At 34.3% G+C, this 24,959-nt stretch overlaps 1 protein-coding gene across 1 annotated transcript; it reads left to right on the forward strand.

The window, feature by feature from the left end:
- The first annotated feature begins 1,447 nt into the window (after nucleotides 1-1,447).
- Nucleotides 1,448-24,033, forward strand: LOC111509371 (trans-1,2-dihydrobenzene-1,2-diol dehydrogenase). Its single transcript, XM_074173604.1, has 4 exons — nucleotides 1,448-1,768; nucleotides 8,353-8,644; nucleotides 18,806-19,203; nucleotides 23,871-24,033. Exons 1-4 carry the CDS (start codon nucleotides 1,564-1,566, stop codon nucleotides 23,984-23,986), a joined length of 1,011 nt encoding a protein of 336 aa, XP_074029705.1. The 5' UTR covers nucleotides 1,448-1,563; the 3' UTR covers nucleotides 23,987-24,033.
- Nucleotides 24,034-24,959: the final 926 nt, after the last annotated feature.

Genomic DNA, 24,959 nt, shown 5'->3' on the forward strand with positions numbered 1-24,959 from the left:
CTTGAAAGTATTTCTAACATCATACCTATTTCCAATTCGTCTTATTTTTTTCAGATGGTCTTGGAATGTAAGGTATAACGTTAGTTGTGAAAGGTGTCGGTAGATGTTGAGTCGGTAATTGTTGAGTTGGATGTTATTGAATTTGTGAAGCTGTTTGTATGTTTGTTTGGTTTTTAATTGATTACTTACTTATTTTCTATTGCATTTACCGTTGCATTAATGAACGAATCTGGATAAGCGTTATCTTTTAAAAAACAGATTTAATTAATGAATAGAAATAATAATAGAAACCATTATGACCGGAATACTTTTTTAAATTATATCAACGAGCGGGAGCTGACAATAAAGTTCACAATAGAGATTGAAGAAGATGGTCGACTCCCTTTCCTTGATGTAATGTTGGAGAAGTCATCAGATCAATTTGATACAAATGTTTATCGGAAAAAAACTCATACAAATAGATATCTTTACTATACATCGAATTATCATGCAAGTGTTAAAAAAGGTATGATTGCCTTTACAAAAGAGCTAAAACGATATGCAATTCAACTGAAAATCTCAATAAAGAAATATCATTTCTGAAGACGGAGGCAGATTTTTTTTCTATATATCATTTCACGGGAAGTGTTCAAGTGATTTGACACGATTGATTCCACCGAGAGCGGTACATATCAGAAATACGCGATGGAATGTTGCTGTTAATCGTTTTGAGGTTCATTTCAGTACACCTCGAACTTCACTGTTTGAGAAATCCTTTATTTGAAGAACTGCGTTCATGTGGAAATTAACTTCCTGTGAACGTTTTCCCAAATGGATTTATTCTTCAGCGAAGTGAATCGCTACTTTCGCCCAGGCACAGCTCTTAGAGCGCCTTAAAGATTTTCCTGTAGTGCTTGTGTTTTGTCGTTAACAAAATAGACAAATTGGACGAAATCGTATTTTTGCAAGGGAGACTGAAATTTTATCCACACACATATGCATAATTAACTGAAAAATCTCTATACGTTGAAGAAATAATGAATATAGTATCATTATTATGCGACAGCTGATTAACGGAAAAACAGATTTTAAAACAGATTATTATTGAATTGATGCGGATGTAGCCGTTACAACGTGATAGGAGAACATCAGGTAGTCGGTAACGTTTTTTTATAAAAACATATGATATTTTAATTTCCATTTTTCAAAGTTTCATTATAAAAAACAACGTTATTTTGATATTTTGAATTAGGGCCTGAAGATAAGTCTATGCTGGTTTTCACTACAGCTTTTATCATACTACAACTTTTCAATAACTATAGAAAAACATTCAACAAAAGATTCAGGCATTCTCCAGAAAGGACGTTCATTATTATCCGTACTTTACGCCTATTACTCAGAATTATAATCCCTCCAAATAATTTTTCACGCCGCCTATGTCTGTAGCAGATATATTACTGATTAGGAAGCCGCCACGCGGTCACGCTGTTGCTGTCAGTCAGTTAAGTCACAGATTTAATTGTGAACTAACCGCTACAGATACGTTCCTTTATTCCGGACGAATTGAGCCTTCTTTGAGTGATAATGTTGATTCTTAAGTGGGGTGTTGCTGGTGCTGGCAGAATTTCACACGATTTTGTCAACGCAACCCAAACTTATCCCTCATCTTCACATGAATTCGTGGCTGTGGCTGCGAGATCGCAGAGCAGTGCCGATAAGTTTGCCAAGGATCATGGAATACCTAAATCTTACGAAGGATACGAAGCGCTGGCACAGGATAAAGATGTTGGTGAGTGCAATTTAATTTTTTGAACTTATTAATTAATTTTAATGAACCTGTCTTTTGGTAATTGTGAACCTGTCATCGTTGTAATTGTGAGAGTTACCAATATAGTACGGAAGGTAGCGTTGCATTTTTTTGGTAATTTTATACCGTATGAATTTCATTTTAAACAGTTGTTTGACGTTCAGAAATCATCAAAGTAAGCATCTATGACCGCTCTAGCGGTGGAGCTGAAGGAGGTATCATAAAAATCATTGGAATAAAAAACAGCTCCGAGGATTTTTATACCGAGCAAAAAAGTACTGAGTTATTGTTTCTATCACATTTTTCAAAAAAAAATCGTCAGCTGCATTGACGAGGGGAGGTCACTTGCATGAACCTCATTGAAAATGTGACCAATGAATTCATTTAGTACCTTAAGAAATGTGTATACATGTAAATTTTTATACTTTCAAAATAATGAACACGGTTGTCAGTGGTATTTTTGATGGGAAAAAGACCGTCAGCCAGTGTGATAAACTTTTCACGTTCTCAATGCATTTGAGCGTTGCATAGTCTTTTCGGAAAATAAACTGACGTTCTTTACAAAAACCTACGGTGATAGTGAACCGACGTGTTTATGTGCATTTCCTGATAAATCCAGTTGTTTTACGTTATTTGAATAAAAATGGTGACTACTGGCACCAAAGTTGACGGTAACAATGTAAATCAATTATTGGAAATAATCAAAAGTTTAGTTGAAATCGAGCTGAAAAAATTTATTCAAATATTATTGAATGAGATATCAACTCTGAAAATAGACATGAAAAATCTCAAAGATTCTAACATCGAGTTGGTGAGACTCTTATGAATAAAGAATAAAGATTTAGTCGAACATAAATGACTAGACCAGTCATTTATGTCAATGTCATCAGCAGTTTGAAAGGTAACACTACATCATAGCAGACACAGCTGCCGAGAAAAAGGGATGATAGTCCAGTTCACATGTACTTTTTTTTGTAACATTTTTCAGCCCTGTCCAAAAATTACGACCAAGGTGTCAATCGATTCGTATTTTTGCCTAGAAAGTTTAAGGAAACGTCTGAAAACGCGCCGATAAAAATTAAAAAAGTTATAAACAATTAAGTGAAAAAAATGGGGCTTTAGTTTTTTCTTGATATTTTGGAAAATTTTCAAAATTTTGGAAATCAATGAATTTGCGTAAAAAAAGTCCCGACTCCCGAAATTGTATCTCGATTATTTATAATTTTTACAGAGCCCTGAAAATAGAGCCGAAAGCGCGCCTTTCGTCACTCTGACATAAAAACAAAAAACATTATTCAAACATATTAAATGTAAATATTAAGGATGGAAAAAATGTAATGTTGGGATACATCAATAAACAATAATCCGCTGTCAAAAAATTTTTATCCCAATTTTAACGTTATTTATAAATTTGTTAATTAATAACTTTTTCTGAATTGAAAGTTAATATGAAAATCCCTATAATTATTGAATTAAAACCTTGGCATTTTTTCCCTTTGGTGAAGTTATCCTTAATGGGCAAAAAATAGATTACCGTTGCCAAAATAAAAATAAATTATTTTCTATTTTTTTATTGACAATTGAAAATTATAATTTTATAAAAAATACATTACAATTTTTTTAAAATTTTTGATTGTTTCAATGTCTCATGGCTAAAAACTAATTAATATATTTTTTTTAATTTTTACAGCTATTGTTAATGAATGTATTATAAACAAATACATCGTTTATAAACAATTCGAATTTGTTTTTTGCATTATGTTAATTGAAAAAATCATGAGTTAGAAAAAAGAAGTTTCTGTTGTTGCTAAAAAATGCGTTTGTTAATTAACAATCGTTTTTTGCAACTAAATATTAAAATTAAGGAACCGTTTTTTTTTAATCATAAATTCTATTGTTCTTTAAGGTTTTGAAAAAACTTTTTTTTATTCCTTTTTTAATTGTTCATTTAAAAAAAAATTTATTAACGAATAATTTTTTATTTCAATACTTTGTTCTATAATAAAAAGTGTTTTTTTTTATTTATTCTATTTTTTATAAAACTTTTAATTTTGTGATACCTTGATACTTGTCTTTTTTATTCGCTCCTTCGCTTTTATAACTATAATAACTTTTAAACTATTGCTAATATGCTTCAAGTCTTTTTTGTTCATTATGAATTTATTAGCAATTTAAACCTTTTACTAAAGTTGTAGTCCTATTATTTATTCAATTATTATAATATTAATGATAATTCACTTATTTCGCTTGATAAAATGTACACAAAAGTGGATATTCTATCAGTACAATAACAAGAAAAATAACATAAGATTTTGTGCTTTTCATATACATATATTCACACACAAGAACCTAGCTTAATAATTTGAAAGAAATGTGAAAAAAATATAGAGGAAAAAATGTAAACACATACAAATGGCGAAATACTCCAATAGTAAAATTGATGATCATGGTAACAACCAAAAAGTTGAAAAAAATAGTAATGTCGAATAGTGACAAGAAGTGAAAGAAGTGAAAGAAGGAAAAAAAAACACCTAGCCTGAAATTTCTCAAGGGTATATCAATTTTCTTTCTGTGAGATCAGCTTTCAGTCTCGATTTGAAAATATTGACATTTGGTGCATTTTTTACCGAATCATCAAGCTAATTGTAAAATTTTGGTCCAAGAGAAAGGAGGCTTTTTCGTATATAGTGGTTCGGTGTTAAAAACTTATTAATACACCTTGTATTAATAAGTTTTCAGAGCAGGTCAGGTATTTATGCTGATTAGATGTAAAATTATGACCATTCTTGTATATGTATTTGCATATAATTCATAAATATAAATACCTGCCACAGTGAGTATTCTGAGTTTTTCAAATTGTTCCTGCAAGATTGCGTCCATCTTATGTGAGCAACAGTTCTGGTGGTATATTTATGTTGTGTAAAAACCCTCACTGCATATGATTCAGTGCCTCAGTTCATAATTCCATATCGTATATGACAGTGTATTGTTCTATAATCGTAGTACAGATTCAATAAAACCTGTTTACTGCAATGGTTGGACATAAAACTCAGTGCAATTTCAGTGGAGTTTGTCGCAAAGAGTTTCAATGTGAGGGATCCAGGTGAGTTGCAGTCAAGTGTAAGGCCTAGCATCTTTGTTGTTGAGCAAGATTCGACATGCAACTCCTCGTTCTAATGAATGCTGAAATTCGGTAAGAATTCAGCAAGACTTTCATCAATGATGTACAGAGATGAATGATTTTTTTGCCCATGTTACTGACTCCTCGTAGACATTCTCTGTTTTATCTGCAAGTGCTCTTGCATTATTTCATCAGTTCGGACTTCCATTGTCTAATATAATATAAATTGATTTGAAATCCCTGAAAAAAATTAAAAATATCAATCGAAAATAACAATTTTATTGAACAAAAAACTTCAATTACAAAGAAATAACATACAAACAATAACCAAAATTGAAATACCTATTAATGAAAGCTGAAAATTAAAAAATAAAATATTAACAAAAATGAAAAATAAAAAATTAAAAGATTCCAAACCAAGTTATGTCACTATCTTTTTGGTTGTTGCTTGTATGTTATTTCTTTGTAATTACAGTTTTTTGTTTAATACAATTGTTATTTTCGGTTAATCTTTTTTATTTTTTCAGGGATTTTAAATCAATTTATATTATATTAGAAAATGGAAGTCCGAACTGATGAAATACACCACTAAACATTGTCAACCACCTTCAAACAAATGCTCTTGCATTGTTCTTCTTGATGAAGAAGTTGGTGTCGTCTGTATAAGCAACCACATGTATTTCCGTGAGACCATTTATGAATTGCAACAGGTCATTCGCGTATATGAGAAACAGAATTGAGCCTTGTGGAACACACAGGTTGATGACTGACTACAGTAGGTATTTCGAATCACAGCTTTTTGGGTCCTGCCCTGCAAATAAGACCACAGATGCTTGGTTTGCCATCAAGAGCATTCATGGCATGTTCATCGAATTTATGCAGTGTCGTTTTAGTATTTTTGTTCTGGGTGAAACCATGCTGATTCGGTGAAAATTGTTTATCCGCGGCAAAAAAGACATTAATTGCTTCTTAATATGCAGCTCTAAAATATTTGAAATGCTTGGAAGCATTCAAAATATTTCCTCTATAAATCTCATAAAGATCAGTATATCTTTTTTTAAATATTGGTATAACGAGTGCATCTTTCAATTTTTGGGAAAACTTTCTCGTTCCGTCGACAAATTCAAAATGAATTGAAAAATTTCATGTTTAATCACTCGCCTGTTACCTTGTAACTGTTTTACTGAAACGAAAACTCGTAAACTATTTTTGCATATTATCAATTTCAACATTGTTCATTATCGGTAAATATGGATTATAATGGAAATAGGTATTTTATGATAGTACCATATTGAATATTTCAACAACTATTCTATGATTCAAAGGAATCTAGGTTATGTGCAGATAACCTTATCATGTTTATGAAAATTGTAAAAGGTTCATAGAGAAAATGTTATCACTTCAGTATACTCAAATGCCTATGAAAATCAGAATCTCAAATGATTCTCTTCTATTCAAATAACACTTCAATTTTAAAGATTTTCGCTGAACAGTTAACAAAACCGTAATAAGTGTTTCGCTATACAATTACATTCTCAGAGCGAGGCGTAATATAAGAACATAGGCTTTCACGGTTGGAGTCATAGTTAAAAATAATGCTACTGATAATTACTCTTCCATATTCTCTGTTTTATTATCACTGTCGTTATTTAAATCAATAATGAATTCATTCCCACCATTAATATGGAAGTGTCCAATCTCCATATAGTCTTTTTCAACAAAAATTACTTTTTTAATCCTTTTCTGCCAGTCTTCTTCGGTAATTTTAGTTACTTCTTTTTTAATTTGCTCTATTACCTTCTTATCAAATTTTGGAAAATTATTTTTACGCCTGATGCTTTATTTCAATTTTTCCCAAATTAACTCGATGGTATTGAAAACATGAAAATAGGGGAGAAGTCTCAGTATGGTGTGTCCATATTTTTCAGCAAAACTCTCAAGGGCATACACTTTTTTCAAATCTTTTTGTCTGTAAAACTTCAAGTAGTTGGTTTTTGGTATAGTTATCTTCAAAATAAAAATTTTCATCCATTAAAAAACTTTGTATTTCATCTTTTCTCGAATGATAGGAAGCGTTGTCAAGAACTATTACACTATTCGCATCCAACCTTGGTGTCAAGGAGTTTTCAAACCATTTCTCAAAAATATCAGCTTGGATGTTCTTATGATAGTCAACATTGTAGTCCTCAAGTTTTTTTCCACATAATTTCAAAGAATTCGGAACTCATACTTTACTTCCTCCGCAATGCACAATGATTAGTCGCGATCCTTTGTTTGCAGGCATGTTAGGCGTACACATTCTCGAACCATCAGTTCACCCTTTCGTAACTGTGTCGTGAAGGTCATACCAAGTTTCGTCCAAATAGAAAATTTGCCGTTGTTCTTGTCTATATTTAGTTATTTGTTCTAAGTATTTGTTACACAATTCCACTATTCTTCTGCTTTTATTTTTATTCTAAATCCTAGTTTTTTCATCCATTTGTGAAGCATTGTCACAGCAGCTCACGTTATGACCGGAAGTATTCAATTTCTTCCTTACGATTTCAGTTGTAGGAATGTCATTGCTGTTGTAACAGTCATATATTGTTTTTTTCAATGATTTTATTAGAAGGTTTTAGTGATCCCGTATCACATTGCGTCTTGAGTTCATACGGTTTATTTTTGACTATTTTATGTAGAGTTGAGAAAGGAATTACGGTTAAATATGATGTTTGTTTCACTCGAAAGCAAACTTGAGATGTAGATTCTTATATACATTGAAACATACTCTCTATGTTTCAATATTCAAATGCATCTGAATCTTATTTACTGGTATCTCTTTTTCGCATTGTTCACAATCGCTATTGGAACCACTACACAGAAAAAAGTCTGCGTTGTTATCACACTCGTTATTACTATTAGTACTTGTCCAAGGACGCCACATTTCAAACAGATAACAAACATTTTAGGTAAATATAACTGCGCCAATATCGAATTTCAACACTCAAAACCGCGATCAGTTCCTGAACTGAACATTGACAACACAACGGCTATAACCATCCTCGCATTCTATTCGTCACCGTAACAGGAATTCAAATTTAATTTTATGATTCTTGAGCCAATCATATAACTCGGTTAGTAAAAATCATACAATACGAACGTCCAATTCTTCAGTCCACGTGGAGTATCTGGCAGCGGCTTCATTTCAGTTTGAGAGCGCGGACACCTTGAAGTATGAACAATACCGTTTACTTCGACTATACCAAACATTTTATCTGCAGATGCCGCAGCAACATACGCAAATACAAGTAATTCCGTTATTCTTTTTCAAACAATTCTATTTAAGTTCAAACCATTTCAAAAACACCGTCGACTGCTGAGGGCTTTCATCTTCATAGGAGTAGAATGCTTCACAATTTTATTTTTCCACAAACTCACTAACCTATCATTTGCATTTGATTTTCAGATATAGTATACGTTGGCAACCTGAACCCCCAACACTTTGAGACGACAAAATTGATGCTTAATCACGGAAAACATGTGCTCTGCGAGAAGCCACTGACCCTCAACGAAAAACAGACTAGGAAATTATACGAAATAGCACAAGAAAAAAAGTTGTTCCTTATGGAAGCAGTATGGTCTCGATGTTTTCCTGCTTATTTGGAAGCGAGGAGGCTAATGGATTCTGGTGAGATTGGTGAAGTCTTGTTCGCTTCTGTCAATTTCGGGTTCCCTTTGCAAAATGTAGACAGAGTAAAGTAAGTACCCACCACGCATTTAACGAAAGCAACATGTTATCAGCTATAATATCCCAAGGACATTGATAACTAACGAAATAATTTTATCACAGTTTTCGAAAGCACGTTATTTGGTAACATCCCGACGCCGAAGGCGGAGGGATGTTACCTAAAATAACGTGCTTGAGGAAGTTGTGATAAAATTATGAGTTATTTATCAATGTTCGAGGGATATTCGGTGAGAAAATTTTTTGCAATTCGAACAAAATTATTTATTGAACACACAGTTATTAAAAGAACAATTCGTATAATGATATTCTGTTGATCTTGCTGTATTTTCCTCGGTTACTGCATAGGTGTTTCCACGCATACTATTGATTATTTGGTTATGATGTTCCTGATCAATATTCAAATAAGGTTTTATGGAATTTCCATTATTGTGCCCAGTCATTTTCAACAATTGCTGTTCTTGAACTCCACTCTTAGCTAGTTGACTGACTGCAGTTGCTCTATTAGAGTGATTAGTTATTTTCCTCTGTTTCGTATCCAAGCCAATTGCTTCAGCAGAAGATTTCGTCCATCCGTTGATTATATTTCTACCCAGAGGCATATTGTCATACCAGTTATCGCTTCCTGTCTTCCAGTGACGATTTGGCCTTAAAAATAGTCTATTTGTCTTGATATTTGTGCCTCGTTTTGATAATAATTTAATGAATAATCTGACAGGACAAGCATTGTTATCACTATTTTGAACTAACCATTTGCTAGAGGCGCAGTTCTTTGAACCCCCTTGGCAGGTTTTACTGAAAATTGGATTATATTCTATCCTATTAGTTGGAGATCCATTGTTGTCCTTTTCGATATGAAAATAATCAACTAAGCAAGCAGCACCTTCACCACCTCTCCAAGCCAATTCCACCGCTGCTATGTGATAAAATTTGCGTAGGAGTCCTATAGGGGTATTTTCATCCCAAAAGTTTATAATTTTACTCATTTCATTTGAAGTTAATGGTACTGAGCTTGTTTTGCGTTTAGTGGGATCTGTTTGTAAATTTCTTCGTGCTGCGTCGCGTGCATTCCGCGCTTGTTTGAATGCAACACTTTTAAAGGGGTCTAGCATGATATTATTCTCCTTGTAATACTTTTCTTGTAATAATTTGCTTGTTATATTCCATACGGTTTTAACAGTAGCCTCCTTAAACTCTGTGCTATCCTTTTTTCTCATATTAATCGCCCAATCCTTGAGTATTAATGCAAGCTCTTCGAGAGTACGATTTCCATCCAATTCATATTTTCTGGCGTCACAAAACTCCATAAATATTTTCCAAGTGTATTTTTTACTATTGACAGTATTTTTTGGTGTATTTTCTTCAATGATTTTGTCAATTGCCGCATCATTTTGAACACCAAAGCGAGGAAGTGACATTTTCGAAATAAATTGAATTACTGAAATGTCAAACAACTTTATTGTGTTGGTTGCTTAGCAATGTCATGACATAAGTGATAACTACCCGTGAAAACTATCCATGGGTAGTTATCAGTGTAATGATGGTTTCATTGGTTATTTCGACACACATGACTAGAAATAGACAAATTTGATAGGATAATTTTTTTGGCAAAAAATTTTCTTTTGGAAATGCATCATTATGCTTTTCGACAAACATGCTTCAATTTGCACTGTAAACAGAAAACATAAAGCATCCCCGTAAATACCTTATAATATCAAATTGATGATGAAAACCCGTGATAGAGCTCATGCCAAATATCTTAAAGAAAAGACAGCAGCAGCTAGACAGTATACTATGTAACTTTACGCATCTACGTCAGTGACGCAGTGAAACGTGAAAAAACAGCATATATGAAATTTGTTTTGAACGAAAATAAAAATAATTCAAAAATGACATTGAGTAATCTTGCAGATTGGGGCGTTACTACAAAATCATCCTCGCAAACCAATAGCCTGCCAATTGAACTACGTAGACCCCTGAAGAAATCAATGACTATTTTTTAATCGTGGCTGGACATTCAATAGTAAATAATAACACTCTTTCATTCTACAATGATAATAAATTGAATGCTCCTATGAACTTTTCCCTCGCCGATATATGTGATGATGATATTTTGACTGCTATCAAAGAAATAAAATCTAATGCTTTAGGTATTGACAATATAAAAATCAAGATGATTTCTTTAGTGATACAACACTGTATTGATGAAGTTAAACATATTTTCAACGAGTCTTTCAGACAGGGTATTTTTTCAGATGTTTGGAAGGTTGCTAAAATAATTCCAATTCCGAAAAAGAATGCATCTAGCACGCCCTACACCTACGCCCTATCAGCATTCTGCCCTCATTCTCTAAAATATTCGAGAAAAATGTTTCTCGTCAAATAAGAGCTTTTCTTAAAAAAAATCGAATTCTCCCGTACGAGCAGTCTGGATTCCGCCAAAAACACGGAACACAGACTGCCCTGTTGAAAGTAATCGACGATCTTGCGAGATTCAGAGATCAATCAAAAGTCACCATTTTAGTATTGCTTGATCAAAGTAAAGCTTTCGATTTATATAATTTCGATTTACTCATCAGCAAGCTCAAGTTCATAGGATTCGATGACATTTCTCTTAAATGGATGACCAGCTATCTCACAGGCCGATCACAGAGGGTCAAACTGGATGATTACTCATGGTCATCCCTAAAAGAAACAATCTCAGGTGTACCGCAGGGAAGTATTTTAGGACCCTTGATGTTGTCAGTGTTTATTTTTGATTACCCTACATTCTTATCACATCGTCAAGTACATCTATACGCAGATGATATACAGTTATATTTGTCTTCTCATAACACTGATACAGAAAGTTGCGTGGCCAATATAAACACAGATTTGCACAAAACATTCCTATACTCGGAGAATCATGGACTGAAAATCAATCCAAATAAAACTTTGGCCTTATGCATAGAATCTCAAACATAAATGGTAGAAACTCAGTGTAACTTCAAGCTCACTATCGATAACGCAGACATTGACTGGGTAGACAGTCAATGTCAATGTCAATGTCAATCTGAGAATAAACTCATTCCACATACCTGGACACCATACTTCCAAATTTCAAGAATGTTTTTCATATATAGCCCTTCTTATCTGAATGAAATTTTACCCATTGTAAATCATGATATTCATTAATTTTAGGAAGAAATAAAATCACAGATGTTTACTGCTCAGTGCTAATTTGAAAAAAATCAAATTCAATGTATGTTAGTGCAATGAAATTGTTAAATTGACCAAAATTATGTTAAGAATATTAAGAGTTATTAGCATCTATATGATCTATTTTTTTTGTTCTCTATCATTATTATGATAGTAAATAAGTATTTTTATAATTATTTTCTTACACTCACTGTATAATTTTTGGGAGGGGTGAAAGATAGCCCTTGGCTAACCCTTTTCCTGTAAAAATATATAAATGTATTTTTTATGTATAGTAAACGATATTATTATTATTATTATCATTATTATTATTAAATAAGGAGTCTCTTCAAGTATACAAACTTTTCGAATGATCCTAATGAACATAAAAATGTTTTTCATATCAAGGTGTCAGGTAGATGTAGAAATGTATTGAATGGAGTATTTCCTTGAGTTCATATTATTTGAATTACGATTGAACTCGGCCGAGTTGAATAAATATTTATTTAACTCGCAACTATATCACATTGGATTTTTATTTCATGCTATGGAGAGTTCTAGTTGCAGAATGAAGCGATGAAATGGTTTTGTATCTTTTTGGGTTAATTTTAATAACTATCCGGGATGTTTTGAAAAATATTCAGTGATGTAGAGGTTGAATAATTGATATATTGAAAGGAGTATTTACATATGAATTCTTTATTGTTGCTCAAAAGTCTTCCTAACATCAGTCCACAGGGAAATAGCATGGTAACTGCAGTTGCTAAGAGACTCACTAGCAACTTCAAAATCGATTTCTGCAAAATCTGGAATCAAATGGTCCTCATACTGATACACTCACAGAAACCGAAGTCAGTGCTTCAACAAACCCCTATGATTTCCGCTACCGATTCAGACATAACTTTGGAATATCTCTTTTTATCGGAAGTGATCTTTCCTGCCAACAAGAGAAAATGCTGGAACCCTGAAACTTTGATGTTATGTGGTTCAGAATAATATCACAGAAGATCACCAAATTCATATGTTGCTTTTATCGACCTCCTAGTGATACACAATATTGGAAACTATTCTCTTCACTTGCAATACCATCGACTTCCTGCAAATCAATCATCCCAGTGCCGAAATTTCCATATTCGGTAACTTCAATGTCCACAATATAGAATGGCTCAAATTTTCAAATATCAACGACGAACAAAGTCGCGAAGCTGAGGCTTTTACAATAAGCAGGGGACTTACTCAGATTATAAATAAGCCAACCAGGATTAATGATCCTGATGGAGAATATGCTAGTCTTCTGTATTTATACTTAACGACCAATCCAGAAATTTACACAGTCACCGTAAGGTCTCCATTGGGATCTTCTGATTACAAACTCATTACAGTGTTGAGTAAATTACCGATAAAAGATGAAGAACAATCCGAGCCGCGCAATGTATGGCATTACAGATCAGCTGAATGGGAGGATCTTCAAGACCATTTCCAAAATCTCCCCTGGCTGAATGTTTGTTTCAGCTTCAAAGATCCATCAACTTGCGCTTGTAAAGTCAAGGAAGTTATTCTATCATCCATTGATGCATTATATTCCTTTTTCAATGAAACGACCTTGTAACGGCAAACCTCCAAAAATCTCGCAACAGCTGCAAACTTAGCATAAATGGAAGCAAAGAACTTCACAATCAGAGAATTACGGATAAACTGATTACCAATCCCAATGGGTCTAGATCCTACTGGTCGATAGCTGAAGCTACAAATGGATGGTTCAATTGCAACAACCACCAATTTGCGTCCCACTTCACAGTCGATTTTCTGGAAAAGGCACCACCCACTACTCCTACACTAGAATCCACAATGCCGAATAATTACTTTTCGACAGCGTCTAGTAAGGCGACTAGACGCTGCCTGTCATCGTACTTGAAAAGTGTGTAAATAAACTCGCACCAGTATTTTGCAGACTTCAACCTGTTTTACAAAAAAAACATTTTCCTTTTTACTGAAAGATTGCTCGCATTTAGGCTATTCCTGAAAGGGACAAGAAAACTCTTCCAAATAACTATAGACCACTCGCTTTGCCATCAGAACTATCAAAAGTCATCGAGAAAGCCTTAAATCACCATATCCTCGAAAATTTGGAAGGCTTCAACAACTTGAGCGATCATCAATATGGCTTTCGGAAACAAAGATCAACAGGCGACCTTCTATAGTATGTCACTCATATTTAGAATAACGCAATCGAAAAACATGGAGAGTCAAGAACTTTTGCGCTTGATATTTCTAAGGCCTTTGACCGTATGTGGCATGACGGTTTGCTGGCCAAACTTCGATGCTATGGCTTCTCGTTTCATTTATGGCTCTTCAGCTTCCTGAAAGAACGTTTCTTGCAAGTGGCCGTCGATGTATATCTCTCGAATACTTTCTTCATCAACGTTGTTGTTCCCCGGGGAGCCATATTGTCTCCAACTCCTCTTTTTATCGTATATCAACAACTTATTGGAAGAAACCAAGAATCCAATATATTGCTTTGCTAACGACAGCACACTTGTCTCGTCATTACATTTGGATTCCAGGACATCGGCTGCGGATGCACATTTCCACCGACAGCAGGAGGTTGAATATCTCAATGAGGATCTGAAAGTTATTTTGAATTGGGGTAAAATCAACCAAGTTCAATTCAATGCCACAAAAACCCAGGCATCGGTTTTCTCCAAAAAGATAAATGTTATCGAACCGGATATAATTATGTCAGGTCAGACAATTCCGCTTTCTGCTTCGATCAGTTTGTCGAGGGTTAAAATGGACACCATTATGTCTTGGCACAATTGCGAAGGCTGCTTCTTGAAAGCTTGAAATACTGTTCCGAACCTGAAAACTGCAAATACCCCAGCAACTTTTGATGCTTTATAAAGCTCAGATCAGAGCTTTGAAGTATTGTTCTCATGTATAGAGCTCCGCCTGCAAATAAAACCTGAAACTGCTGGATTCCATCCAGAAAAGAACCATTCGCCTGATTGGGGACGCGAACATCACTTGCAACCTTGATAGTCGAAGAAAGATTGGAGATTTGTCTCTCTTCCATAGATACTGTTACGTCCTTGATGTTCAAAATAAATCCGTTCTGTTCCATATTGTCGTGGCCGAGGACGCCAAAATCCATGATTTTGGCTACTAAGAGTGAATGTTCGATGGTCGTTGAACCTATCCGTACGCTCGCAATGACTTCTCCAATTACTGGTTCCGTTTGTCCTGTAGCCGTTTCCAACATTAAGTTCTTCCAAACTGACTTCATAGTTTTATGTACCATATCAAGTCGAACAACCGATCTGGAGGCTCCTGTGTCGATAGTGAACGTGCATGCGTTATCGTCCAGCTGACCTTGGACCAGTAGGCTCTTTACGGTCTTCTTAATTGTCGAAATAAAAATCTTGGGGCTTTGAGCACCGCAAGCCGAAAGACGCCCCAAAGTGCCGACTACTACTCGTTTCCCTGATGGTCGTTTTGAGGGCCCCCTCTCCTTTCTGGCGTTGGTGACCTGCGCCATCTTTTCAGTGTTGGGGACCTGTCGTACCTCCTTGCTGCCCCATTGATCACTTCCTTTCATTGGGCTATGCTACCTTGATCTGCGGTCTCTCTCGTCCCATGCAATCTCTCGCCTATGCAGGATTTGTGATCTCCGTGGGTTTCTACAATCCGTTTGTAGATGTCCCAGTATTCCACAATTATAGCAACGCTTTTCTCCGGAAGGTTCTCTTTTCCTTATTGATGCTTTTTGTCCAGAGGTGATCGCCTTTAGCTTATCCTGCAGTTCATTAATTTGTTCTTGCAGCGTTGCTTCTTCAACGAAGGTCACTCCTCTCAACTTTGGTTTTGCTCCCCTTGAAGCATTCTTCGCTGCCTCGAATTCCAAAGCCGCTATTAATACTGCGTTTATGGTGAGGTGTCGTCCTAACCTCAGGACTTGCTACATTTCAACGTCTTTCAGGCCGTCAGTGAAATGATGCACTCCAATTTGTACTACGAATTCCTTGAGGGCTTGAGGGTAGGCTATATTGATTAGTCGTTCTATATCTGCCCCATACTCCTGCAAGGACACCTGGGGTTGCTGATGTCTGCACCGCAATTGACTCTGATAGACTTGTTTCAAATATTGTTGCCCGTATCGTCTTTCCAGGTCTTCTGATAATCGTTTTGACTACTCTCCAAAATGTTATGGAGTATTTCCAGAGCCTGACCTCGCAGTGCCAGTACCAATGCAGTAGCCTTTTCTTCCTCCGTCCAGCCGTTGGCGTAGGCTGCCGCTTCGAATTGTCGATGGTACATGGCCCATGATGACTGGCCATCGAAAGTAGGAGGCTTCAATGTTTTACTTTAAGATGTCCTTGATGTTGCCGGTAGAACTCTCCTTACTGAGGAAGGGGTACTATGCCCAAGTAGCATCGGTTGGCTGGCCATGTGGGTATGATCGAGTTGGTCTTTCAATTCATTCATTTCTTCCGTAACCTTGTTGGCTTCCTCCATGACTCGCTTGTTGACTTCCATGGACCGCTTGTTGGCTTCCTCCAACTCGTTTTCTACACGTTCCATAAAAGTATGTCCTTCAACTCGGACTTCTTCGATATCACCTTCAACTTTTTCGGTTATTTCCCTCTGGAAAATTTGTTGGCCCTCGATCATTTTCATGAAAAGCTCACTTTGTTGCTTTTCCAAGAGTGAGTCTTGTTTTCTTTCTTGTTCTTCCAATTCTTCTTTTCTGTTTCTTTCTTGTTCCTCGTTCATCGTTTTCAAGTACTCGCGGATATTTGCTTTCTCCGCCATCTCGTCGTAATTATTCGCTCGAGTATTCACCATACACAATTAATCTGCTTTTGTCTTCAGTCTTCAGTACTACTATTAATTCCGCCGCTGTCATCACTGTTACGTCCTTGCGTTTTATTAAATTCTCTTTTGCGTGGGTGGATAATCAATAACTAATAAACCAGTGGTACACTTATTCAAACTCAATAACTTTATTTAACTACACAATTTACACTTTTACTAATCACAATACTTCACTTCACACTGTAACGTCTTCATCGCTGTTGCATTCAAATTTCCGCGCTCTGATTTCAGACTACTCCGTGTTTGCCTGTCGGCTGCCTTATTACGCTAGTTGCACACACACAGGCCAGTATAAAATCGGTCGATATTTTATTGGTAGCGGGTGCTTGCACACTCACCGGATTTTTATCGGTCAAACAATCAGTTGCTTTGTTGTCGTAATTAGCACGCACTACCAAAACGAAGTTAATGCGTGGTAACTATAATTTCATCGAGCATTCGAGACTGGAATGGTCGGTAAAAAACCGGTGAGTATGCCACTACTTCCCGGTACTGCCGGCGATACAGTGGCAGTGGACAGCTGCTCACCGATATTTTACCGGCAACGATCACCGGTCGTCGTGTGTGCCAGGTCCCTTTCCCACATGTGGTTCACTATTGGAATTTGTACGACCGGTACAAAGTCGGCCGTTCAAAATCGGTGTGTGTGCAACTAGCGTTTACGCTAAATGCACACACACCGATTTTGGACGGCCGATTTTATACCGGTCGTCCAAATTCCAATAGTGAACCAGAAGTGGGTACGGGACCTGGCATACACGCCGACCGGTGATCGGCGTCGATCGGTAAGCATGTGTGCAAGGTCCCGTTGCCACATGTGGCTCACTATTGGAATTTGGACGACCGGTATAAAATCGGCCGTCCAAAATCGGCGTGTGTGTGCATTTAGCGTTATATACCGCTAGTCTAGTATCTCGAACACTCTACTGTCTTCCATTCGTTCCGCAATCTTCGCTATGTGTTCCACATTATTCCGGTTCTTTCGATGGATGTTCGCAGCGTGTTTACTTTCTCAGCGGCGGGAAATTCTCATAGGCATAGACACTTGCTTCGGTGCGCGACGTAACAATAGGCCTTTTCATCATAAGACGAGCGCAAGCGTAGCTGTCATATTGAAATGGCGGTAATTCAAAACATTCGTACTGTTTTAATCAACAATGGCTGGGCAATGAATATTATCTCTACAAACAAATAAATTATTGGAAAAAATCATTGATGGTGCTTTGTGAGCAAATATAAGTATCCTTGATAACATCATCAATAGATTTAAAGCCTCGGCTGTGGCCTCGGTCACTCCTGCCACATTTTTTCACCCATAATTCACATTTCGCACATTTTGCACATGCTTCAATATGTAATTTGCTTGATGATTTGATTTTTTTTTTGCGATATTCAAGACAAGGCTTTGGAAAATTCATAAAATAGTATGTGTTGGTTTTGAATGATTTGTATCGTGTATCACTTTTACATACTCCATAACAGCACCGTTTTATTATTCCTTTTCATACAGATAACATAATTATAATGGAGTATAACAATTTTTTTCTGATTATTTTGACTCACTACTTTTTTTTCACTTTTTTTACAATTAATAAACTTCAATTTATATTATAATTTTTAAAACATGAGTTGCGGGCTCTTTAACATGGTTGTTTACAAAAAACAGTACGAAAAAGATGGCTGATACTGACGCATGCCCACAAAAAAAATTGTGATGAAAAGGCCTATACTTTCACGGGAAGTGCTGCTCATTTTTTTGCGGTTCAACTCAGTACACCTCGAACGTCATTGTTTAACAACTCTTCCATATTCAGAACGGCGGTAATGTGGAATAAACTTCCTGAGAACGTTTTTCTAAATGAATTTAATCTCCAGGGATTCAAATCCTATGTGATCACTACTTTCTCACAGGAACTGCTCTAAAAACGCCTTGAGGATTTTCATGTAGTGCTTGTGTTCTGCCCTTAAAAAAATAGGAATTTGAGAAGTCACATTTCTGACACCAAATTAATGTTATATAACGTTACCTGATATCAGAAATATGATATATTTATCAAACCAAGAATTCAATAGATTTTGTATCAATCTTGAGACAGTTGTTGGCAGTTATTCAACATTTTTGTAGATCGAAGACATTGGGTGGAGGAGCAATATTAGACCTGGGAGTGTATATTCTTCAGTTTCAACAATTCGCTTTCAGAGGACTGAAACCAATTAAGATATCTGTAAATGGTCACCTCAACAGCTGCGGTACTGACGAATCTTGTGGTGCTGTCTTAACATATCCAGGAGGCAAAATGGCCATCGTTAGTGCTTCAGCAAGAGTGGCTCTGCCCCCTGAAGGAGTTATTGTTGGTACTGACGGCATACTCCGCTTTCCTGACTTCTGGTGTCCAACCGAACTAATTACACCAAACGGAGTTAAGGAATACCCTCTACATCAATCGGCAGTTCCTTTTTTGCATAAGAACAGTGCTGGATTAGCTTACGAGGCAGAAGAGGCCAGGCAGTGCATTGAAGCAGGTGAAGTATAACGATTTTCTTTGCGAGTCAAATTTGTTAAATTCCACTGGAAATATTCCCAAAATATACAATACATCATATACCACTCCGTACCCATCAACCTCACCTCAAGTAGTCTAATCAACAAGTTCAAAAATATGAAAAATAGAGATAAAGGTCCTAAAAATATGTGCGATAGCTCATTCGATTCGGAATCACCTCTAGAAAAATGTTTTCGAAGGATTTTGGTACAGGTGAAAAATTGCAATTGTTATTAATAAAATATGATTAAAAAAATGGTATTTAGTTTTTCGTTAATAGCTCAAAAAATATTAATATTTAAGCAATTTTGAAAAAAGCTCGTTAAAGGGGAGGAAATTTCCGATAATAAAGTCCTGACTTCCGAAACTCTATCTCCATTATTCATAATTTTAATTTGACGTTGAAAATAGGGTTCCGCGCGGTTGTTACGGCATGCGCGCGCTGCCTCTAAAGAGAGTTTATCAAAAGAAATGATTTTTTTATGACATAAAATGTCATTTTGAAAATTTGAAAAAAATCTATTATCTTCTTAACACTTGAATGAATCGAGTCCCGTAGAAAAAAAGTTTTGTCACTATTTTTCAAAAAGTTATTCAATTGTTAGCTAACAAATTTTTCCCAATCTCCGTTTGCATGCATAATGGGATAAATGGTATAAATAATTGGCCCATAAGTATACTACTATACTTATACATACGATTCTGCGATAGAAGTTCATAAAAATGTATTAATTTGTTAATTATGATTTTTTATAACTATTGCAAAACGAAATATCTAAAATTTGTTGATAATTTTTTTTTCAATTGATACTTAGCTATGTCTGTTTTCACATTAAACAATGGCAGTTATCAACATAGGATATGAATTTTTTACGTGATTTGTTTATTAAATTGTTTTGAACAAATAGGGAAATTCAATATTTTTGGAATTTTTTTGCTATTTTGTTGTCTAGAGATAATTATGATTTTCAAAAAAAAGTTTTTTTTTTCAATTTCAATTTTTAATTGTTTAAAATTGATTTTTTAATATTAAGATTGTTTAAATGATTACTTAAGAAATAATTTTGCTTTTGAAAATCATTATTTACACTTTTAAATAGTTTGGCAAAAAATGCCAAATTTTATATTTTTTTCGAAGCAGAAAAAAATTATAAAAAACAGCTATATATGAAAAAGTGCCATAATTTTTTTTTATTCATTGTAATACCTATAATATATATAATATAGAATATATAGCTGTTTTTATAATCTTTTTCTGCTTCAGAAAAAAATATAACGTTGGTCAATATTTGTTTACAACAAATTGTTAAACCAATAAACGATTGAATAATACATAAAAATTTTTTTGCCAAACTTTTCAAAAGTGTGAATTATGATTTTTAAAATCGATATATAAAAAAATCGATTTTTAACAATTGAAAATTAAAATCAAGAAATTTTTTTATACATATTCATCTCTAGACAACAAATAAACAAAAAAAAAATTCTAAAATATTGAATTTCTCTATTTGTTTGAAACAATTTAATAAACAAATTACGTAAAAAATGAATATCCTCTGTTAATAACTGCCATTGTTCAATGTGAAAACAGACATAGTCAAATATCAATTGAAAAAAAAAATTAATCAACAATTTTTAGATATTTCATTTTGCAATAGTTATAAAAAATCATAATTAACAAATTAATAAATTTTTATGAACTTTCATCACAGGATCGTATGGAATATATATATGAATAGGGCTCCACGAAGTTTAAAATTTATATGCCAATTATTTATACCTTTTATCCCATTATTTATGCCAACGGAGATTGGGAAAAAATTTGTTAGTTAACCATTGAATAACTATTTGAAAAATGGTGATAAAACTTTTTTTTTCTACGGGACTCGATTCATTTAAGTGTTAAGAAGATACTTGATTCTTTTCGAATTTTTAAAATGACATTTTATGTTATAAAAAAACTATTTCTTTCAATAAACTCTCTTTAGCGGCAGCGCGCTCATGCCGTAACAGCCGCGCGTTACCCTATTTTCAACGTCAAATTAAAATTATAAATAATGGAGATAGATTTTCGGGAGTCGAGACTTTTTTATCGGAAATTTCCTCCTTTTTAACGAGCTTTTTTCAAAATTGCTCAAATATTAACATTTTTTAAGTTATTAACGAAAAATTAAACACGTTTTTTTTTATCTCATTTTGTTAATAACAATTGCAATTTTTTACCTGCACCGAATTCCTTCAAAAACATATTTCTAGAGGTGATTCCGAATCGAATCAGCTATCGCTCATATTTTTAGGACCTTTATATATATATTTTTCATATTCTTGAACTTGTTGATTAAAGTTAAGAGGTAAAATGGCAATACAACTGTGAACATATTTTTTTCAAATCAGTTTTGATAATCTTATTGTCAAAATAAGCTAAACTAGCTCTAGTCGACTTTTATCACGTGATTTCATAGAAACATACCTATCTTGTCGATTGTAGAGGTTATTTTCATCTTCTTATTTCTCCTCAAAAAATTGTTTGAAGAACAATTGAACTACCGAAAGATGTTTTCTACACCGCTAAACATCAGTGGGAAACATCTTCATATTTTTATCTTCACCTACTTTAATCGTTATCGTTACATTAACTTGGTAATTTTATTATTCGAATAGAATTATATACCGATAATATTTATCATCATATTAGATCGATTTCAGATGATTCTGAAAAAAAAATCATAGTTGATCAGAAATGGAGATCTCGGAGACCATTCGATAGGTCATATCCTTCCAATATTAACAAGTATAACAAAAAAATCATCTAATAAGATCTAAATTACACTGTCTTATTGGTAATGAAGCTGATCTTCATTTATAGTTCTGTAGTCGTCTGGAACGATTTGATTTTCAAGTTGATTCACAATTAAGGGCCTGATTTCAGTCCCAATTCATAAGGATAAGTTTTTCCATCTAGGCTGCCGATGCCGTAGTTGAATAAAAGTAAATTCACAAAATTTTAGGCGTCACATTTTTGGGGAGGCTGGGTTATGTTTTCATCATTCCAATGAGACAGTTTTGATAATTGAGAATGAAAATACAATCAATAATAATACTTTCGTTTTTTCATGCTCGGAACTCGAACAGAAAAAGAGGTTCCATTGTAAATTGTATCAATGTTTCAATATCACAAGATTCATTTTGTTTTTGTTTTTCTCTTTTCTTCAATTCCACCGCTAACTTGATCAAACCGTTATTCATTTTCGTATGAAGGTGAATAATTCAATCCACTAGAATAAACCATTATTTGTATCTCAGCACCATAAATTTCAAATTTTTTTTGAACCCAATTAAAACTCTTCACCCAAAGATTTTGAATTTGCTGAAAGCCATTTTGAAACAGTATTTACTCGTATCATCTTTTACTCACTTCACAATTCAGGTTTTTGAGTTCACATCAGTGATTATTTTCAGGAATAATTCGTTAAACCGAACTTGTTTAATTTTTTTGCAGTTTGTATTTGACAATGACACATCCAGGCAACGGATACCACTGAAAAACACTTTTAAATAGTTTTTGAATGGTATCTATTAGTTCAATAGGGTGAAATACAATGTTTATAGGTGAATTGAAACGGTATATTTTCAGAAGAGATTTTTGGGAAAGGAAGGTTTTGACTTTCTACTTCCTTATTTTGATACAAAAAATGTGGGAATATTCCAAAGAACGCAAGAAAGCAATCAATTTTAAAAAATTACCCCTATACAAAGGTGTATAGATCATGCAAAGAAATAACTTTCAGACACAAACTGGAAAAAAATACCCCTCGAAACAGCTTTTTTCATATAAACATTGAATTACACGAAAAAATAATAATTTCGAAACAAATACTTTTAATTGAAAAGAACTGGCCAATGCTTGATGAAAATCCATGTGAACACTTATTAATAATGTTTATGTATGATTTTCACTATAAATAGTTTTACAAAAACCGCAACACGTGTTTCGCTAAACAATACCTTTCTCAAGCGTAAAATTATGTAAAATGTTTTACGCTTGTGAAACCGTTTATAGTGAAAATCATACAATAAACGGTATTAAAGAATTTCACATTTACTTTTATATAAATGCGGAATTATACAAAAAGCATTCTTTTCATTTTGTTTGTATTCCAAATACTCGTATGGAATCGAATCAAATATCATTCACAGGATTCCTACACAATATTACTAATGGAAGAAGCAAATTTCATGTACATGGAACACTGTCATCCTCTCTGGTAGATATCTTGATGTTTCGCTATATGACACTTGCCTTTTGATATTTACCAGTGATATTTACCAGTGAGATTGACAGTGTTCCATGTAAGTGAAATTCGCTTCCCTCATTGATAATATTGTGTAGGAATCCTTTGAATGATATCTGATTCGATTTCATACGAATGTTTGGAATACAAACGGAATAGAAAGATGCTTTTTCATATAATTCAGCGTTCATATGAAAGTATTTGTTTCGAAAATATTTTTCTTTCGTTTAATTCAATGTTCATAGGTAGTTGTGGCAAATACAAATCATCAATATATGAACTGGCATTCGAATCCATAGTCATTATTTGTCAATACAATATGATTAGGTTGATAATCTAATTTTCTATATTTCAGGAAAAATCGAGAGTTCTCACATCACACACGAAGAATCCATTGAACTAGCACGACTCATGGATATCCTGAGGAAGGAGTTGGGAGTCGTATTTCCTGAAGATTCTCAGGATTTTTAATTAGTTTACTAAAACCATTTTTCCTATTATATAATTACAAATAACAATGGACGTTTCCTTACGATTATAACTGAAATATTTATGATATCAAATTATAGCTACTCGAAAGAAATATTAAAATCATTCGAATAATAAACATTGAAAAAATCGAATAAAGTTTTTTTGCCAAACATTCTAAAAGTTGATGACTAACTGATTAGGAAACTGACTTCTGGGGAAAATTTTCGAAATTTTCAACAATAATTACAAGGAGAAAACACAAGCACTGCCGGAAAATCTTTTAAGGCGCTCTAAGAGCGGTTCATGTGCGAAAATAGCAATTCATATTGGATTTGAATCGCTGAATCGCTGACAAACATATTCAACTGTGTTTATGTAGAATGAACCCACATAAACGAAGTTCCCCAAATGAAAGAGTTTTTTAACAGTGAAGTTCGAGGTGTACTGAGTTGAACCTCAAAATGACTAGCAGGCACAGTCCATCGCGTATTTCTTATATGTAACGCTCTTGGTAGAATCACATGTGCCAAATCACTTGAACATTTCGAGTGAAAGTATCTCCAGAGATCCATATTGTCTCCAACCTTTTTTTTATTGTATATAAACGACTTATATATTGCTTTGCACACTCGGTTCGTCATTCTATTTGGATTACAAGACTGCAGATGCACATCTTCACCGGCAACAGGAGGTTGCATATCTTATTGAGAATCTAGAAGAGATTTCGAATGGGTTTTCTCCAAAAAGATAAATGTCTTCGACACGGATATAATGATGTCAGGACAGACAATTTCGATTTCTACTTCGATAAGTTTGTTGAAGGGTTGTAATGGACACCGATGTCTTGGCACAATCATGTCGCTGGAATTGCAAAGACAAAGACTGCTTCTCAGAAATGTGGAACACTTTGAGGTTCGACCCAGTATACCTTGAACTTCACTGTTCAAAAACTCTTTCATTTGGAGAACAAAGA

Source organism: Leptinotarsa decemlineata, unplaced genomic scaffold, assembly GCF_025532065.1.
Source record: "Leptinotarsa decemlineata unplaced genomic scaffold, Ldec_3_MD MMD2_tig00000251_RagTag_RagTag, whole genome shotgun sequence".
In the NCBI taxonomy this organism is placed as follows: Eukaryota; Metazoa; Arthropoda; class Insecta; order Coleoptera; family Chrysomelidae; genus Leptinotarsa; species Leptinotarsa decemlineata.

What these genes read in the sequence shown, in the direction of transcription:
- LOC111509371 (XM_074173604.1), top strand. Translation starts at nt 1,564, where the DNA reads ATGTTGATTCTTAAGTGGGGTGTTGCTGGTGCTGGCAGAATTTCACAC. An exon ending in CAAAATGTAGACAGAGTAAA is followed by an intron (nt 8,645 to 18,805) that starts GTAAGTACCCAC and finishes ACATTTTTGTAG; the next exon opens with ATCGAAGACATTGGGTGGAG. An exon ending in CAGGCAGTGCATTGAAGCAG is followed by an intron (nt 19,204 to 23,870) that starts GTGAAGTATAAC and finishes TCTATATTTCAG; the next exon opens with GAAAAATCGAGAGTTCTCAC.